Consider the following 13837-nt stretch of genomic DNA (forward strand, 5'->3'; position numbering starts at 1 on the left):
GTCTGGAAAATAACCTCACACTCAACGTCAACAAAACTAAGGAGATGATTGTGGACTTCAGGAAACAGCAGAGGGAACACCCCCCATCCACATCGATGGAACAGTAGTGGAGAGGGTAGCAAGTTTTAAGTTCCTCGGCATACACATCACAGACAAACTGAATTGGTCCACTCACACAGACAGCATCGTGAGGAAGGCGCAGCAGCGCCTCTTCAACCTCAGGAGGCTGAAGAAATTCAGGCTTGTCACCAAAAGCACTCACAAACTTCTACAGATGCACAATCGAGAGCATCCTGGCGGGCTGTATCACCGCCTGGTATGGCAACTGCACCGCCCTCAACCGTAAGGCTCTCCAGAGGGTAGTGAGGTCTGCACAACGCATCACCGGGGGCAAGGTATGGTGCATGACACCAAGAGAAATACTACCTGCCCTCCAGGACACCTACACCACCCGATGCTACAGGAAGGCCATAAAGATCATCAAGGACATCAACCACCCGAGCCACTGCCTGTTCACCCCGCTGTCATCCAGAAGGCGAGGTCAGTACAGGTGCATCAAAGCTGGGACCGAGAGACTGAAAAACAGCTTCTATCTCAAGGCCATCAGACTGTTAAACAGCCACCACTAACATTGAGTGGCTACTGCCAACACACTGTCAATGACACTGACTCTACTCCAGCCACTTTAATCATGGGAATTGATGGGAAATTATGTAAATATATCACTAGCCACTTTAAACAATGCTACCTTATATAATGTTACTTACCCTACATTGTTCATCTCATATGCATACGTTGATACTGTACTCTATATCATCGACTGCATCCTTATGTAATACATGTATCACTAGCCACTTTAACTATGCCACTTGGTTTACATACTTATCTCATATGTATATACTGTACTCGATATCATCTACTGCTGGGAAATGAGTTTGTGTATCTTGCCTATGCTGCTCTGTACCATCACTCATTCATATATCCTTATGTACATATTCTTTATCCCCTTACACTGTGTATAAGACAGTAGTTCCTGTGCTGTTTTTTTGGGGGAATTGTTAGTTAGATTACTTGCTCGTTATTACTGCATTGTCGGAACTAGAAGCACAAGCATTTCGCTACACTCGCATTAACATCTGCTAACCATGTGTATGTGACAAATAAAATTTGATTTGATTTGATTTGATTTTAAATCTTCAGACAGTCACAAATTTGATAGGCCTATGTACAATTCACTGCATAAGCATCTCTGTCACAGGCATGAAGTCCGTTAATAAGGCATGAGGGAAAATTCTATATTCTCATCCTAGAACCTAGGCTATTTCCCTATCCAATTCCTAATGATTTCCCTATCCAATTCCAATCCTAATGAAACCCAAAATCCTGACTCCTGTAGCTCATTGGATGCATTATCAAAGCACGCCTCTCGCCTATGCATGTCAAAATACCTCTTTCCCCCCTTCTCTGTGCTGTCTCATAGAGAATGTGTGATCAACAAACGATATGAGAGTAGATATGGATATTTTTTAAACAGTCCTCGTTAAGATACCTTGATATTATATAAACTATTTCCACTTCCTCTCCCTGTTATTCATGAGCTGATCTGCTATCGGTATAATCATCAACTTGATTTAGCCAAATATGGGAGATATTCTGTCATTCGTTGAAGGAGGTTATCTAGCAAGTTTAGCAACTTTGGTCATTTGACTTTTGTTTGACTGCCGTTACAAAGAAACAACGCTATACTCGGAGTGCGCTCTGTGGGGCTACTTCTGAAATGCGCTGGCGATCAAAGATAGAGTAACTATCATGACTAAACTTACATTTAATTTGCTCTGAAATCTTTCCATAGTGGCGCAGCACCCCTCTTATTTGGGGAGAACCCTGGCATAGTGACCATCTTGGTTTTAAAAGGGCACTTCTAATTTTTGAAGTATTTCCCAGGACTCTCGGGATAAATAGGGATTATTCCCGGTATTGAAATTTTGTAGATTTTTGGGAAAATAGGAATCTCTACATTGCACAACATATGAATGTATATGTCAAACTACAACAGAAAAAGGAGCAAGTACAAACGCATAGCACATCCCAAGTGGCACCCTATTCCCTATATAGTGCACTACTTTTGACCAGAGCCCTATGGGGAAATAGGGTGTCCTATGGGCCCTGGTCAAAAGTATTGTAGTTTAAAATGAATATGGGCCATTTAGGACGAATCCACTGTGTTGCCACTGCCAGCCCCATTAGGCCTTGAAAGAGCCCTGTGGCTAAAAAGGCCTCTGCCTCTGGGCTGAGCGAGAGAGGACTGTCCTCCAGTCAGGGGCTAAGGAAGTGTGGAGTGTAGCCTGGCAAAGACGCTGGCATACAACGGGTATGTGTTCGCTCGTTGACCCCTCTGTTGGGAGTGTTTCATAATGACGCTAATGGCCTCTGATTGAACACTTCTGAGAGAAAATGACAGGAGAGAGGAAACTGTTTAAGTTGAGTCTAAACATGGTGTGCTTAGATCACCATTCAAATGTTGATATATTGTAAAATGTCTCTGGTAAAGAAAGATTAATTCCAAGGTCTGGTCTAGTACTGGTGCTGCAGAATCCAACCTATCTATATCTCTATCTCTGTCTATATCTGTCTATATCTAAATCTCTATCTCTTTATCAATCAATCAAATGTATTTATAAAGCCCTTTTTACATCAGCCGATGTCACAAAGTGCTATACAGAAACCCAGCCTAAAACCCCAAACAGCAAGCAATGCAGATGTAGAAGCACTGTGGCTAGGAAAAACTCCCTAGAAACGCAGCAACCTAGGAAGAAACCTAGAGAGGAACCAGGCTCTGAAGGGTGGCCAGTCCACTTCTGGCTGTGCCGGGTGGAGATTATAACAGTACATGGCCAAGATGTTCAAACGTTCATAGATGACCAGCAGGGTCAAATAATAATCACAGTGGTTGTAGAGGTTGCAACAGGTCAGCACCTCAGGAGTAAATGTCAGTTGGCTTTTCATAGCCGGTCATTCAGAGTTAGAGACAGCAGGTGCGGTAGAGAGAGAGAGTCCAAAACAGCAGGTCCAGGACAAGGTAGCACACCCGGTGAACAGGTCAAGATTCCATAGCTGCAGGCAGAACAGTTGAAACTGGAGCAGCAGCAGGTGGACTGGGGACAGCAGGTGGACTGGGGACAGCAAGGAGTCTTCAGGCCAGGTAGTCCTGAGGCATGGTCCTAGGGCTCAGGTCCTCCGAGAGAAGAGAGAAAGAGAGTTAGAGGGAGCATTCTTACACAGGACACCGGATAAGACAGGAGAAATACTCCAGGTATAACAGACTGATCCTAGCCCCCCGACACAAACTATTGCAGCATAAATACTGGAGGCTATATCTCTATATATCTCTCTCTCTATCTATACACCTCTTTATCTATGTCTCGCTAGCTATATCTCTCTATCTATATATCTCTCTATATATCTCTCTCTCTCTATATATATATATATATATCTCTCTATAGGGGTGGCAGGTAGCCTAGTGGTTAGAGCGGGGGGCCAGTAACCAAAAGGTTGGTGGATCAAATCCCCGAGCTGACAAGGTAAAAAATCTGTTGTTCCGCCCCTGAACAAGGCAGTTAACCCACTGTTCCTAGGCCATCATTGTAAATAAGAGTTTGTTCTTAACTGACTTGCCTAGTTAAATAAATATATCTTTATCTACTCATCGTCTCCCTCAATTCTCCACTGTCAAAAAAGAGTAAAACACAGAACATAGTTTTTTTTTTAAGAGAGGAAAACACAGAACAGAATTCCTTTAAAAAAAGAGAACAGAGTCACTGAGTAGAACATCCCTCTAACAGTCTTAATTCTACCTAGAACCATATGGAGTTTGTGATCTTGTCCCTGTAGAAGAACCCGATATGACATTAATTATTTTTCTATAGCTCCATGTGTTGCTGGGACAAGGACCTGCGACAGACTAGTGTCCTGTCCAAGGGGTGTACTTGTACATCAAGCTGCCTTACACTACAGAAACAGAAGACAAGTGTTCCTGTGCTGTTGTGTTGTTGCAGGGCTTTGGGAGTCTGTTTGGAGAACACTGGCTGGGAAATGAGTTTGTGTTCCTGCTGACCAGCCAAAGGCCCTACAACCTGAGGGTGGAAGTGACCGACTGGGACGGACAGCAGGCCTTCTCCCACTATGACCGTTTCTACATCGGCAGCGAGAAGCAGAATTACAGGTGGGATACCAGCAATGTGTTCTGGGCCGTATTCTTAAAGAGTCTCACAGTAGGAGTGCTGATATCAGCTACAGATGTAGGATCTTAATTTGATAACTCTTTTGTTGCTGAGAATTTTCCTGCATAGAAGGAAATGCTAACTTGTGGTATATTTGAGTTTTAAAAAAGCTTCTAAAGTTTGTAATTTCCACTTTGAATACTCAGACTTGATTTGCACTAAAGAAAAATGTTTCATCCCCGACATAAATGTCCATTAATTATAATCCACATAATTCACATTTCCTGTTGCTGCAGGATTATTTTCCTGCTCTAGAAAACTGGCTCAAATTAAGATCCTACATCTGTATGTACCCTAAGTGGAGGAAATTAAGTTTTGTCATATCTCATCGCATTGTATCATACCTACAGTACAGTTTTTAGGATCATAGGACATTCCCCACTAAATACGCCCACATTCCTACTTAAATAGTCACTCAACTACTCAACTGTGGTTGCCTTTACTTGCTTCAGGACCTGCAGTATATTTTTAATGAAGTGGGAATGAGATATTGGACTTGGTTCTATCACTGATAATGATGTGCTTGGTGTTGTATTTCCATCACAGTAACGATGGTGAGGCACTGGTGACTCTGATCATGATTTGTAATCAATTCATGTATACATTTTTCAGTTTGTTGACTTTATTGTCCATAACCTTCTGATTGAGGCTTCTAGGACTTCAGCAGATCATAATTCTTACTTTTTCATTTATTGTCTCTTCAAAAACATACTGGATAATCTTTTTGAGTTCTGGAATGGAATCAATTTTGGTCTCTAGATTCGTATTTCATTGCCATTCTGTAATACTTGTCATGGTGATGGTCCAAAACAAAGTATTGTCACACAGCTTCTTAGGGAAAGAGAGGCTCTACCTCATTTCACAATGCCATTACTAACTAAATCAAATGTAATGATGACCAGCAAGCTTTGTCTCAATCTGATTTAGTTCACCCACATACGGATATGTGATCACACAAACGAACACACTTGTACCATTTTTTGTTGTTGACCTGGCTCACATTTTTACTAACCAGTTAAAGACAAGGAAGGATGGAAGGATGTACAAAGAGCTATTAGAATAACTCTTGAGTAGTATTGAGAGGGAGAGTAAACAGTGTCCATCAGTGAAAATTGAAAAGTCATTTACAGTACATAGCAGTCAGTATATACTGTGCAATCCGTTATTGGGAATGTATGTAAATAATGACCATTATTTTAAACATGGTTTATAGAGGACGATCACAGCCTTTAAAAGGAAAGCTATTCTATGGAGTGTGGCGTTTAATGGGCCTACAGCTCAAATCCAATAACATGTTACTGGTTGTGTACACAAGGCTTGTGTTCCTAGCTCCAACAGTTCAGTAATACCTAACTAAATGCTGGTGTTCCTAGCTCCAACAGTGCAGTAATACCTAACTAAATGCTGGTGTTCCTAGCTCCAACAGTGCAGTAATACCTAGCTAAATGCTGGGGTTCCTAGCTCCAACAGTGCAGTAATACCTAACTAAATGCTGGGGTTCCTAGCTCCAACAGTGCAGTAATACCTAACTAAATGCTGGTGTTCCTAGCTCCAACAGTTCAGTAATACCTAACTAAATGCTGGGTGTTCCTAGCTCCAACAGTTCAGTAATACCTAACTAAATGCTGGGGTTCCTAGCTCCAACAGTTCAGTAATACCTAACTAAATGCTGGCTGTTCCTAGCTCCAACAGTTCAGTAATACCTAACTAAATGCTGGGTTCCTAGCTCCAACAGTGCAGTAATACCTAACTAAATGCTGCTCCAACAGTTCAGTTCTAACTAAATGCTGGTGTTCCTAGCTCCAACAGTGCAGTAATACCTAACTAAATGCTGGTGTTCCTAGCTCCAACAGTGCAGTAATACCTAACTAAATGCTGTTGTTCCTAGCTCCAACAGTTCAGTAATACCTAACTAAATGCTGGTGTTCCTAGCTCCAACAGTTCAGTAATACCTAACTAAATGCTGGTGTTCCTAGCTCCAACAGTGCAGTAATACCTAACTAAATGCTGGTGTTCCTAGCTCCAACAGTTCAGTAATACCTAACTAAATGCTGGTGTTCCTAGATCCAACAGTTCAGTAATACCTAACTAAATGCTGGTGTTCCTAGCTCCAACAGTTCAGTAATACCTAACTAAATGCTGGTGTTCCTAACTAAAGCTCCAACAGTTCAGTAATACCTAACTAAATGCTGGTGTTCCTAGCTCCAACAGTGCAGTAATACCTAACTAAATGCTGGTGTTCCTAGCTCCAACAGTTCAGTAATACCTAACTAAATGCTGGTGTTCCAGCTCCAACAGTTCAGTAATACCTAACTAAATGCTGGTGTTCCTAGCTCCAACAGTTCAGTAATACCTAACTAAATGCTGGTGTTCCTAGCTCCAACAGTTCAGTAATACCTAACTAAAATCCAACAGTTCAGTAATACCTAACTAAATGCTGGTGTTCCTAGCTCCAACAGTTCAGTAATACCTAACTAAATGCTGGTGTTCCTAGCTCCAACAGTTCAGTAATACCTAACTAAATGCTGGTGTTCCTAGCTCCAACAGTGCAGTAATACCTAACTAAATGCTGGTGTTCATAGCTCCAACAGTTCAGTAATACCTAACTAAATGCTGGTGTTCCTAGCTCCAACAGTTCAGTAATACCTAACTAAATGCTGGGGTTCCTAGCTCCAACAGTGCAGTAATACCTAACTAAATGCTGTGCAGTAATACCTAACTAAATGCTGTTCCTAGCTCCAACAGTTCAGTAATACCTAACTAAAGTGTTCCTAGCTCCAACAGTTCAGTAATACCTAACTAAATGCTGGTGTTCCTAGCTCCAACAGTGCAGTAATACCTAACTAAATAATACCTAACTAAATGCTGGTGTTCCTAGCTCCAACAGTTCAGTAATACCTAACTAAATGCTGGTGTTCCTAGCTCCAACAGTTCAGTAATACCTAACTAAATGCTGGTGTTCCTAGCTCCAACAGTTCAGTAATACCTAACTAAATGCTGGGGTAGCTCCAACAGTTCAGTTCCTAAAGCTCCAACAGTTCAGTAATACCTAACTAAATGCTGGTGTTCCTAGCTCCAACAGTTCAGTAATACCTAACTAAATGCTGGTGTTCCTAGCAGTAATACCTAACAGTTCAGTAATACCTAACTAAATGCTGGTGTTCCTAGCTCCAACAGTTCAGTAATACCTAACTAAATGCTGGTGTTCCTAGCTCCAACAGTTCAGTAATACCTAACTAAATGCTGGTGTTCCTAGCTCCAACAGTTCAGTAATACCTAACTAAATGCTGGTGTTCCTAGCTCCAACAGTTCAGTAATACCTAACTAAATGCTGGTGTTCCTAGCTCCAACAGTTCAGTAATACCTAACTAAATGCTGGTGTTCCTAGCTCCAACAGTTCAGTAATACCTAACTAAATGCTGGTGTTCCTAGCTCCAACAGTTCAGTAATACCTAACTAAATGCTGGTGTTCCTAGCTCCAACAGTTCAGTAATACCTAACTAAAACTCCAACAGTTCAGTAATACCTAACTAAATGCTGGGGTTCCTAGCTCCAACAGTTCAGTAATACCTAACTAAATGCTGGTGTTCCTAGCTCCAACAGTTCAGTAATACCTAACTAAATGCTGGTGTTCCTAGCTCCAACAGTGCAGTAATACCTAACTAAATGCTGGTGTTCCTAGCTCCAACAGTGCAGTAATACCTAACTAAATGCTGGTGTTCCTAGCTCCAACAGTTCAGTAATACCTAACTAAATGCTGGTGTTCCTAGCTCCAACAGTTCAGTAATACCTAACTAAATGCTGGTGTTCCTAGCTCCAACAGTGCAGTAATACCTAACTAAATGCTGGTGTTCCTAGCTCCAACAGTGCAGTAATACCTAACTAAATGCTGGTGTTCCTAGCTCCAACAGTTCAGTAATACCTAACTAAATGCTGGTGTTCCTAGCTCCAACAGTTCAGTAATACCTAACTAAATGCTGGTGTTCCTAGCTCCAACAGTTCAGTAATACCTAACTAAATGCTGGTGTTCCTAGCTCCAACAGTTCAGTAATACCTAACTAAATGCTGGGGTTCCTAGCTCCAACAGTGCAGTAATACCTAACTAAATGCTGGTGTTCCTAGCTCCAACAGTTCAGTAATACCTAACTAAATGCTGGTGTTCCTAGCTCCAACAGTGCAGTAATACCTAACTAAATGCTGGTGTTCCTAGCTCCAACAGTGCAGTAATACCTAACTAAATGCTGGTGTTCCTAGCTCCAACAGTTCAGTAATACCTAACTAAATGCTGGTGTTCCTAAATGCTGGTGTTCCTACCTAACTAAAGCTCCAACAGTTCAGTAATACCTAACTAAATGCTGGTGTTCCTAGCTCCAACAGTTCAGTAATACCTAACTAAATGCTGGTGTTCCTAGCTCCAACAGTTCAGTAATACCTAACTAAATGCTGGTGTTCCTAGCTCCAACAGTTCAGTAATACCTAACTAAATGCTGGTGTTCCTAGCTCCAACAGTGCAGTAATACCTAACTAAATGCTGGTGTTCCTAGCTCCAACAGTTCAGTAATACCTAACTAAATGCTGGTGTTCCTAGCTCCAACAGTTCAGTAATACCTAACTAAATGCTGGTGTTCCTAGCTCCAACAGTTCAGTAATACCTAACTAAATGCTGGGGTTCCTAGCTCCAACAGTGCAGTAATACCTAACTAAATGCTGGTGTTCCTAGCTCCAACAGTTCAGTAATACCTAACTAAATGCTGGTGTTCCTAGCTCCAACAGTGCAGTAATACCTAACTAAATGCTGGTGTTCCTAGCTCCAACAGTGCAGTGCAGTAATACCTAACTAAATGCTGGTGTTCCTAGCTCCAACAGTTCAGTAATACCTAACTAAATGCTGGTGTTCCTAGCTCCAACAGTTCAGTAATACCTAACTAAATGCTGGTGTTCCTAGCTCCAACAGTGCAGTAATACCTAACTAAATGCTGGTGTTCCTAGCTCCAACAGTTCAGTAATACCTAACTAAATGCTGGTGTTCCTAGCTCCAACAGTTCAGTAATACCTAACTAAATGCTGGTGTTCCTAGCTCCAACAGTGTTCAGTAATACCTAACTAAATGCTGGTGTTCCTAGCTCCAACAGTTCAGTAATACCTAACTAAATGCTGGTGTTCCTAGCTCCAACAGTGCAGTAATACCTAACTAAATGCTGGTGTTCCTAGCTCCAACAGTTCAGTAATACCTAACTAAATGCTGGTGTTCCTAGCTCCAACAGTGCAGTAATACCTAACTAAATGCTGGTGTTCCTAGCTCCAACAGTGCAGTAATACCTAACTAAATGCTGGTGTTCCTAGCTCCAACAGTTCAGTAATACCTAACTAAATGCTGGTGTTCCTAGCTCCAACAGTTCAGTAATACCTAACTAAATGCTGGTGTTCCTAGCTCCAACAGTTCAGTAATACCTAACTAAATGCTGGTGTTCCTAGCTCCAACAGTTCAGTAATACCTAACTAAATGCTGGTGTTCCTAGCTCCAACAGTTCAGTAATACCTAACTAAATGCTGGTGTTCCTAGCTCCAACAGTTCAGTAATACCTAACTAAATGCTGGTGTTCCTAGCTCCAACAGTTCAGTAGTATCCAACAATACATAACAATACACACACATCTGATAACAAGATGGCGCAGATAGACATGGTCGCTCTGTTCATGGCTCCTAAGCAACTTTGCAGCTCTTCAGACACACTGGGTTTCAGAGAGCCAGGCTGCCTTCCATAACTACAGGACTTAATGTGACTCAGAATCACTGTACAGGAGCCAAACACCTGGTCACCATAGCAGCCAAGCCACATTAATGATCAGCCTGACACTTTGATGGGTCAGATATATGACCACACAGAGGGACCACAGATAAATAGAGACGTTATAATTGATGAACACCAGTGTTCAGGTCAAGTTCAATTGTGATATGTATTAAATTCTTTCATTATCTGTGTCATTCATATTCGTGTAACAGATGAATTAATTGAACAATGTTTGTTAAATACGTTAAGATCATAGAAATGTTGTTTCTTGCTGCGAGGCCTGATGTGTTGAACTAATCAACCCTCTCAAAGTCTGTTGTACTGTATCTATGATGGTTTAACATAGACACAGTATTCAACATAGACACAGTATTCAACATAGACACAGTATTCAACATAGACACAGTATTCAACATAGACACAGTATTCAACATAGACACAGTATTCAACATAGACACAGTATTCAACATAGACACAGTATTCAACATAGACACAGTATTCAACATAGACACAGTATTCAACATAGACACAGTATTCAACATAGACACAGTATTCAACATAGACACAGTATTCAACATAGACACAGTATTCAACATAGACACAGTATTCAACATAGACACAGTATTCAACATAGACACAGTATTCAACATAGACACAGTATTCAACATAGACACAGTATTCAACATAGACACAGTATTCAACATAGACACAGTATTCAACATAGACACAGTATACCAGTAAGACCACTGACTAAGAATAGGGCCTCTCTCTTCTGTGAATTATCCATCACCTGGTTCTGGCAAGACCTGAAAGAGTCATAAACCACAGTTGGAGCTGCTTGACATGCTGTACAGTAGATGGGGACAAACAATGCAGGAGGAGGGAGTGCAAAGAGTTCGCAGGGAAGTACACAAACGGCTTGAGACAAACGAGGAAACCGACAATGTCCTCATAAACCAGGATGTTCTTTATAAAAGCAACTGGTGTGATTGGGTTTTAATATAGTGTACGAGAATTTCAAAGACACTTATTTGAAAGGGTACATATTCTTTGTAGTAGATTAGAAGAACAGTGTGGTGGTGAATTTATGTCTTCAAACGTTCACACAGTGAGAACAAGGGGAGGTACATTTTTGCCTTAAGTAACAATCTGTCTCATGTAGCCATACGAAACTAAACATATAATATTAAATGGAGTGTCTCGGATTTATGTACATAATAATATAAAATGCTCTGAGACCAGGTTGCAAGGGGAGGTACATATTATTTAGATTAGAAGAACAGCGTGGTGGTGAATTTCTGTCCTCCACCGTGCACACAGTGAGAAGAACAAAAGCATTCTCCAGCAGCTAAAGGGCACTAGCATTGTGTTTCTGCTTTATTTCCCTCTGTGTTTCCCTGGCGACTGTGTCAGGCTGTTCCTGAAGAGTCACAGTGGAACGGCAGGCAGACAGAGCAGCTTGGTCATCAACGGAGCAGACTTCAGTACCAAGGATATGGACAACGACAACTGCATCTGCAAATGTGCTCTCATGCTCACTGGGGGTATGTCTGAGGTTAAAGTCCACATTAACCCCTAAACACATGCACTCTGTATGTACTCCTGTAGAACTGAAACAACTGGATAAGTAGAAGCTATAAGACAACAACAACCACCCACCCACACTATGCTAGGTGAAGCTTTTGTCATTTTGGTAAAACATTTTCAACCCATTGACCTCCCGGTCCCCCTACCCACTTTATCTCCCGTCTAGAAGAACTACAGAGCAGGCCAGAGCCAGTTAGTATGTATTCAGCACTGCTACTGACATATCACAGCAGAGAATGGTATCTCAGCTGGTGAACCCAGGTGGCAGCCCTCAGCATTTTACAGAATGATTGACACATGCCATGGCTGGTTTAGAAGTCCAGGGAACTGGCCAGCAGAATAAATCAAAATGACAGTGAAATTCCTATTAAGAATGAATGTGAAGCTACAATCTCATCAGGATTTAGATCCAGAATGTACATCTGAAAATACATGACAAACATACATGTCTTTATCCTCTTATCAATGTCTAGAGCAGCATTTCCCAATCACCCCCTCCAAGTAGCTGGTCCAAACATGTTGGGCTCACAGAGATTCTTGTAGACTATTTATGTTTTGTTAGTTGCCCTCATACTCCGCTCTCACCTGTAATGAAAGGTCAGAGGTCAGAATGGGACAAAGCTATCCAAAGAGAGGAGTACTGGAGTCTGCTCTAGTGTTGACTTCTTGGCGTTGCAACAAAGCTATCCAGAGATAATCAGAGGTTACAGGGAGGTCACACAGTTATGACTTTGATAGTTCTCTGATAGTGTAACATCATCAAGCCTAAAATCTATTTTCTCTGTTTCTCTCTACGTTTCTCTCTATGCCTTCAGGTTGGTGGTTCGATGCCTGTGGACCATCGAACCTGAATGGGATGTACTACAGTCATGGTCAGAACATGGGTAAACTGAATGGGATTAGGTGGCACTACTTCAAAGGGTCTAGTTACTCTCTCCGTGCTACTACCATGATGATACGACCAGCAGACTTCTGAGAGGACCTTTTGGTGACTGTCGTTGGGTACGTTGTCCATAGACATATTGGCATCATTAGTCATGTTTCCATCCAACTGTTTTTATGCGATAAAGTAAAGTACTGTCCAACAGGTGTGACGGAAACACAAAATAGAAGGTGGGATAATTGTTTGTACTTTGACTTAAAAAATAGCAACCTAATTTTGTTTTCTATGAGGAACTTGGATTCTGACTTTCTGGTGCTTACATGTCCTCTTGAAATACATTGATTGTTTGAGCACCAGCTCTGCAATGAATCAAACTGTAGAAGTGGGTTACATGAAGAGGATATGAATGTAAGATTTGGGGCTTTTGAAAGACTTTAATTTGTCTGGCTTTCATTTATTTTTTCATTTGTCTCTCATTTTTCATTTCTCTTTTCATTTGACTCTCATTTGTCTCTTTCATGTATCTGTTGTGTATTGTTCTTCTATGGGTAAGGTATTCCTGTTAACATGTTGTGAATCAGTGTACTGCTCTCTTAGTCTGCACTGTGGGCAGAGAAGCCTGATGGCCTAGACTGAATACACTTCAGAACACTGTTATGGATATTATTTGCCTATATAGTGGATTGCTGTGTGTGTGTGTGTGTGTGTGGAATGTACTGTGTTTTATATCATCATGTTTAAGGAATGGTGTCTATGTGTGTCTCACCACACTTGAATATTTAATGGAATAGAGATAAATAATTGATGTCTTCACTTTCATGTTTTCAGTATTAAAGTATTAAAAGCATTGTTGCTCTTATACCCTTCCTAGATTTGTACTAATTTGCAACATCTATTGGGGCCTTTGTTGAACTTTGTAACAATGACAAAAGTACTTTTTTTGTGCCATGAATTAAAAATATTTCCCCTAAAAGCAGTGCCAAGCATTTTTCTGCTCCATAAAGTAGTCCAACAAGCTAGACACTGCAGTGACTTCATGAACTTCTGGCTCTGGGGTGGACTTTCCTATTGTTAGGACGTTAAGGTCAGTGACTGACAGACAGACAGACAGACAGACAGACAGACAGACAGACAGACAGACAGACAGACAGACAGACAGACAGACAGACAGACAGACAGACAGACAGACAGACAGACAGACAGACAGACAGACAGACAGACAGACAGACAGACAGACAGACAGACAGACAGACAGACAGACAGACAGACAGACAGACAGACAGACAGACAGAGAGA

At 41.4% G+C, this 13837-nt stretch overlaps 1 protein-coding gene across 1 annotated transcript in view; it reads left to right on the forward strand.

The window, feature by feature from the left end:
- The window catches only part of LOC112240943 (angiopoietin-1), a 28432-nt gene extending 14918 nt beyond the window's left edge, over positions 1–13514 (forward strand). The window contains exons 7-9 of the mRNA XM_042313843.1: positions 4056–4222; positions 11485–11615; positions 12474–13514. Of these exons, the coding sequence (XP_042169777.1) occupies positions 4056–4222; positions 11485–11615; positions 12474–12634 (459 nt within the window). The 3' untranslated portion in view covers positions 12635–13514. The remainder of the gene's footprint in view (positions 1–4055; positions 4223–11484; positions 11616–12473) is intronic.
- The last annotated feature ends 323 nt before the right edge of the window (positions 13515–13837 follow it).

Source organism: Oncorhynchus tshawytscha, unplaced genomic scaffold, assembly GCF_018296145.1.
Source record: "Oncorhynchus tshawytscha isolate Ot180627B unplaced genomic scaffold, Otsh_v2.0 Un_contig_8992_pilon_pilon, whole genome shotgun sequence".
In the NCBI taxonomy this organism is placed as follows: domain Eukaryota; kingdom Metazoa; phylum Chordata; class Actinopteri; order Salmoniformes; family Salmonidae; genus Oncorhynchus; species Oncorhynchus tshawytscha.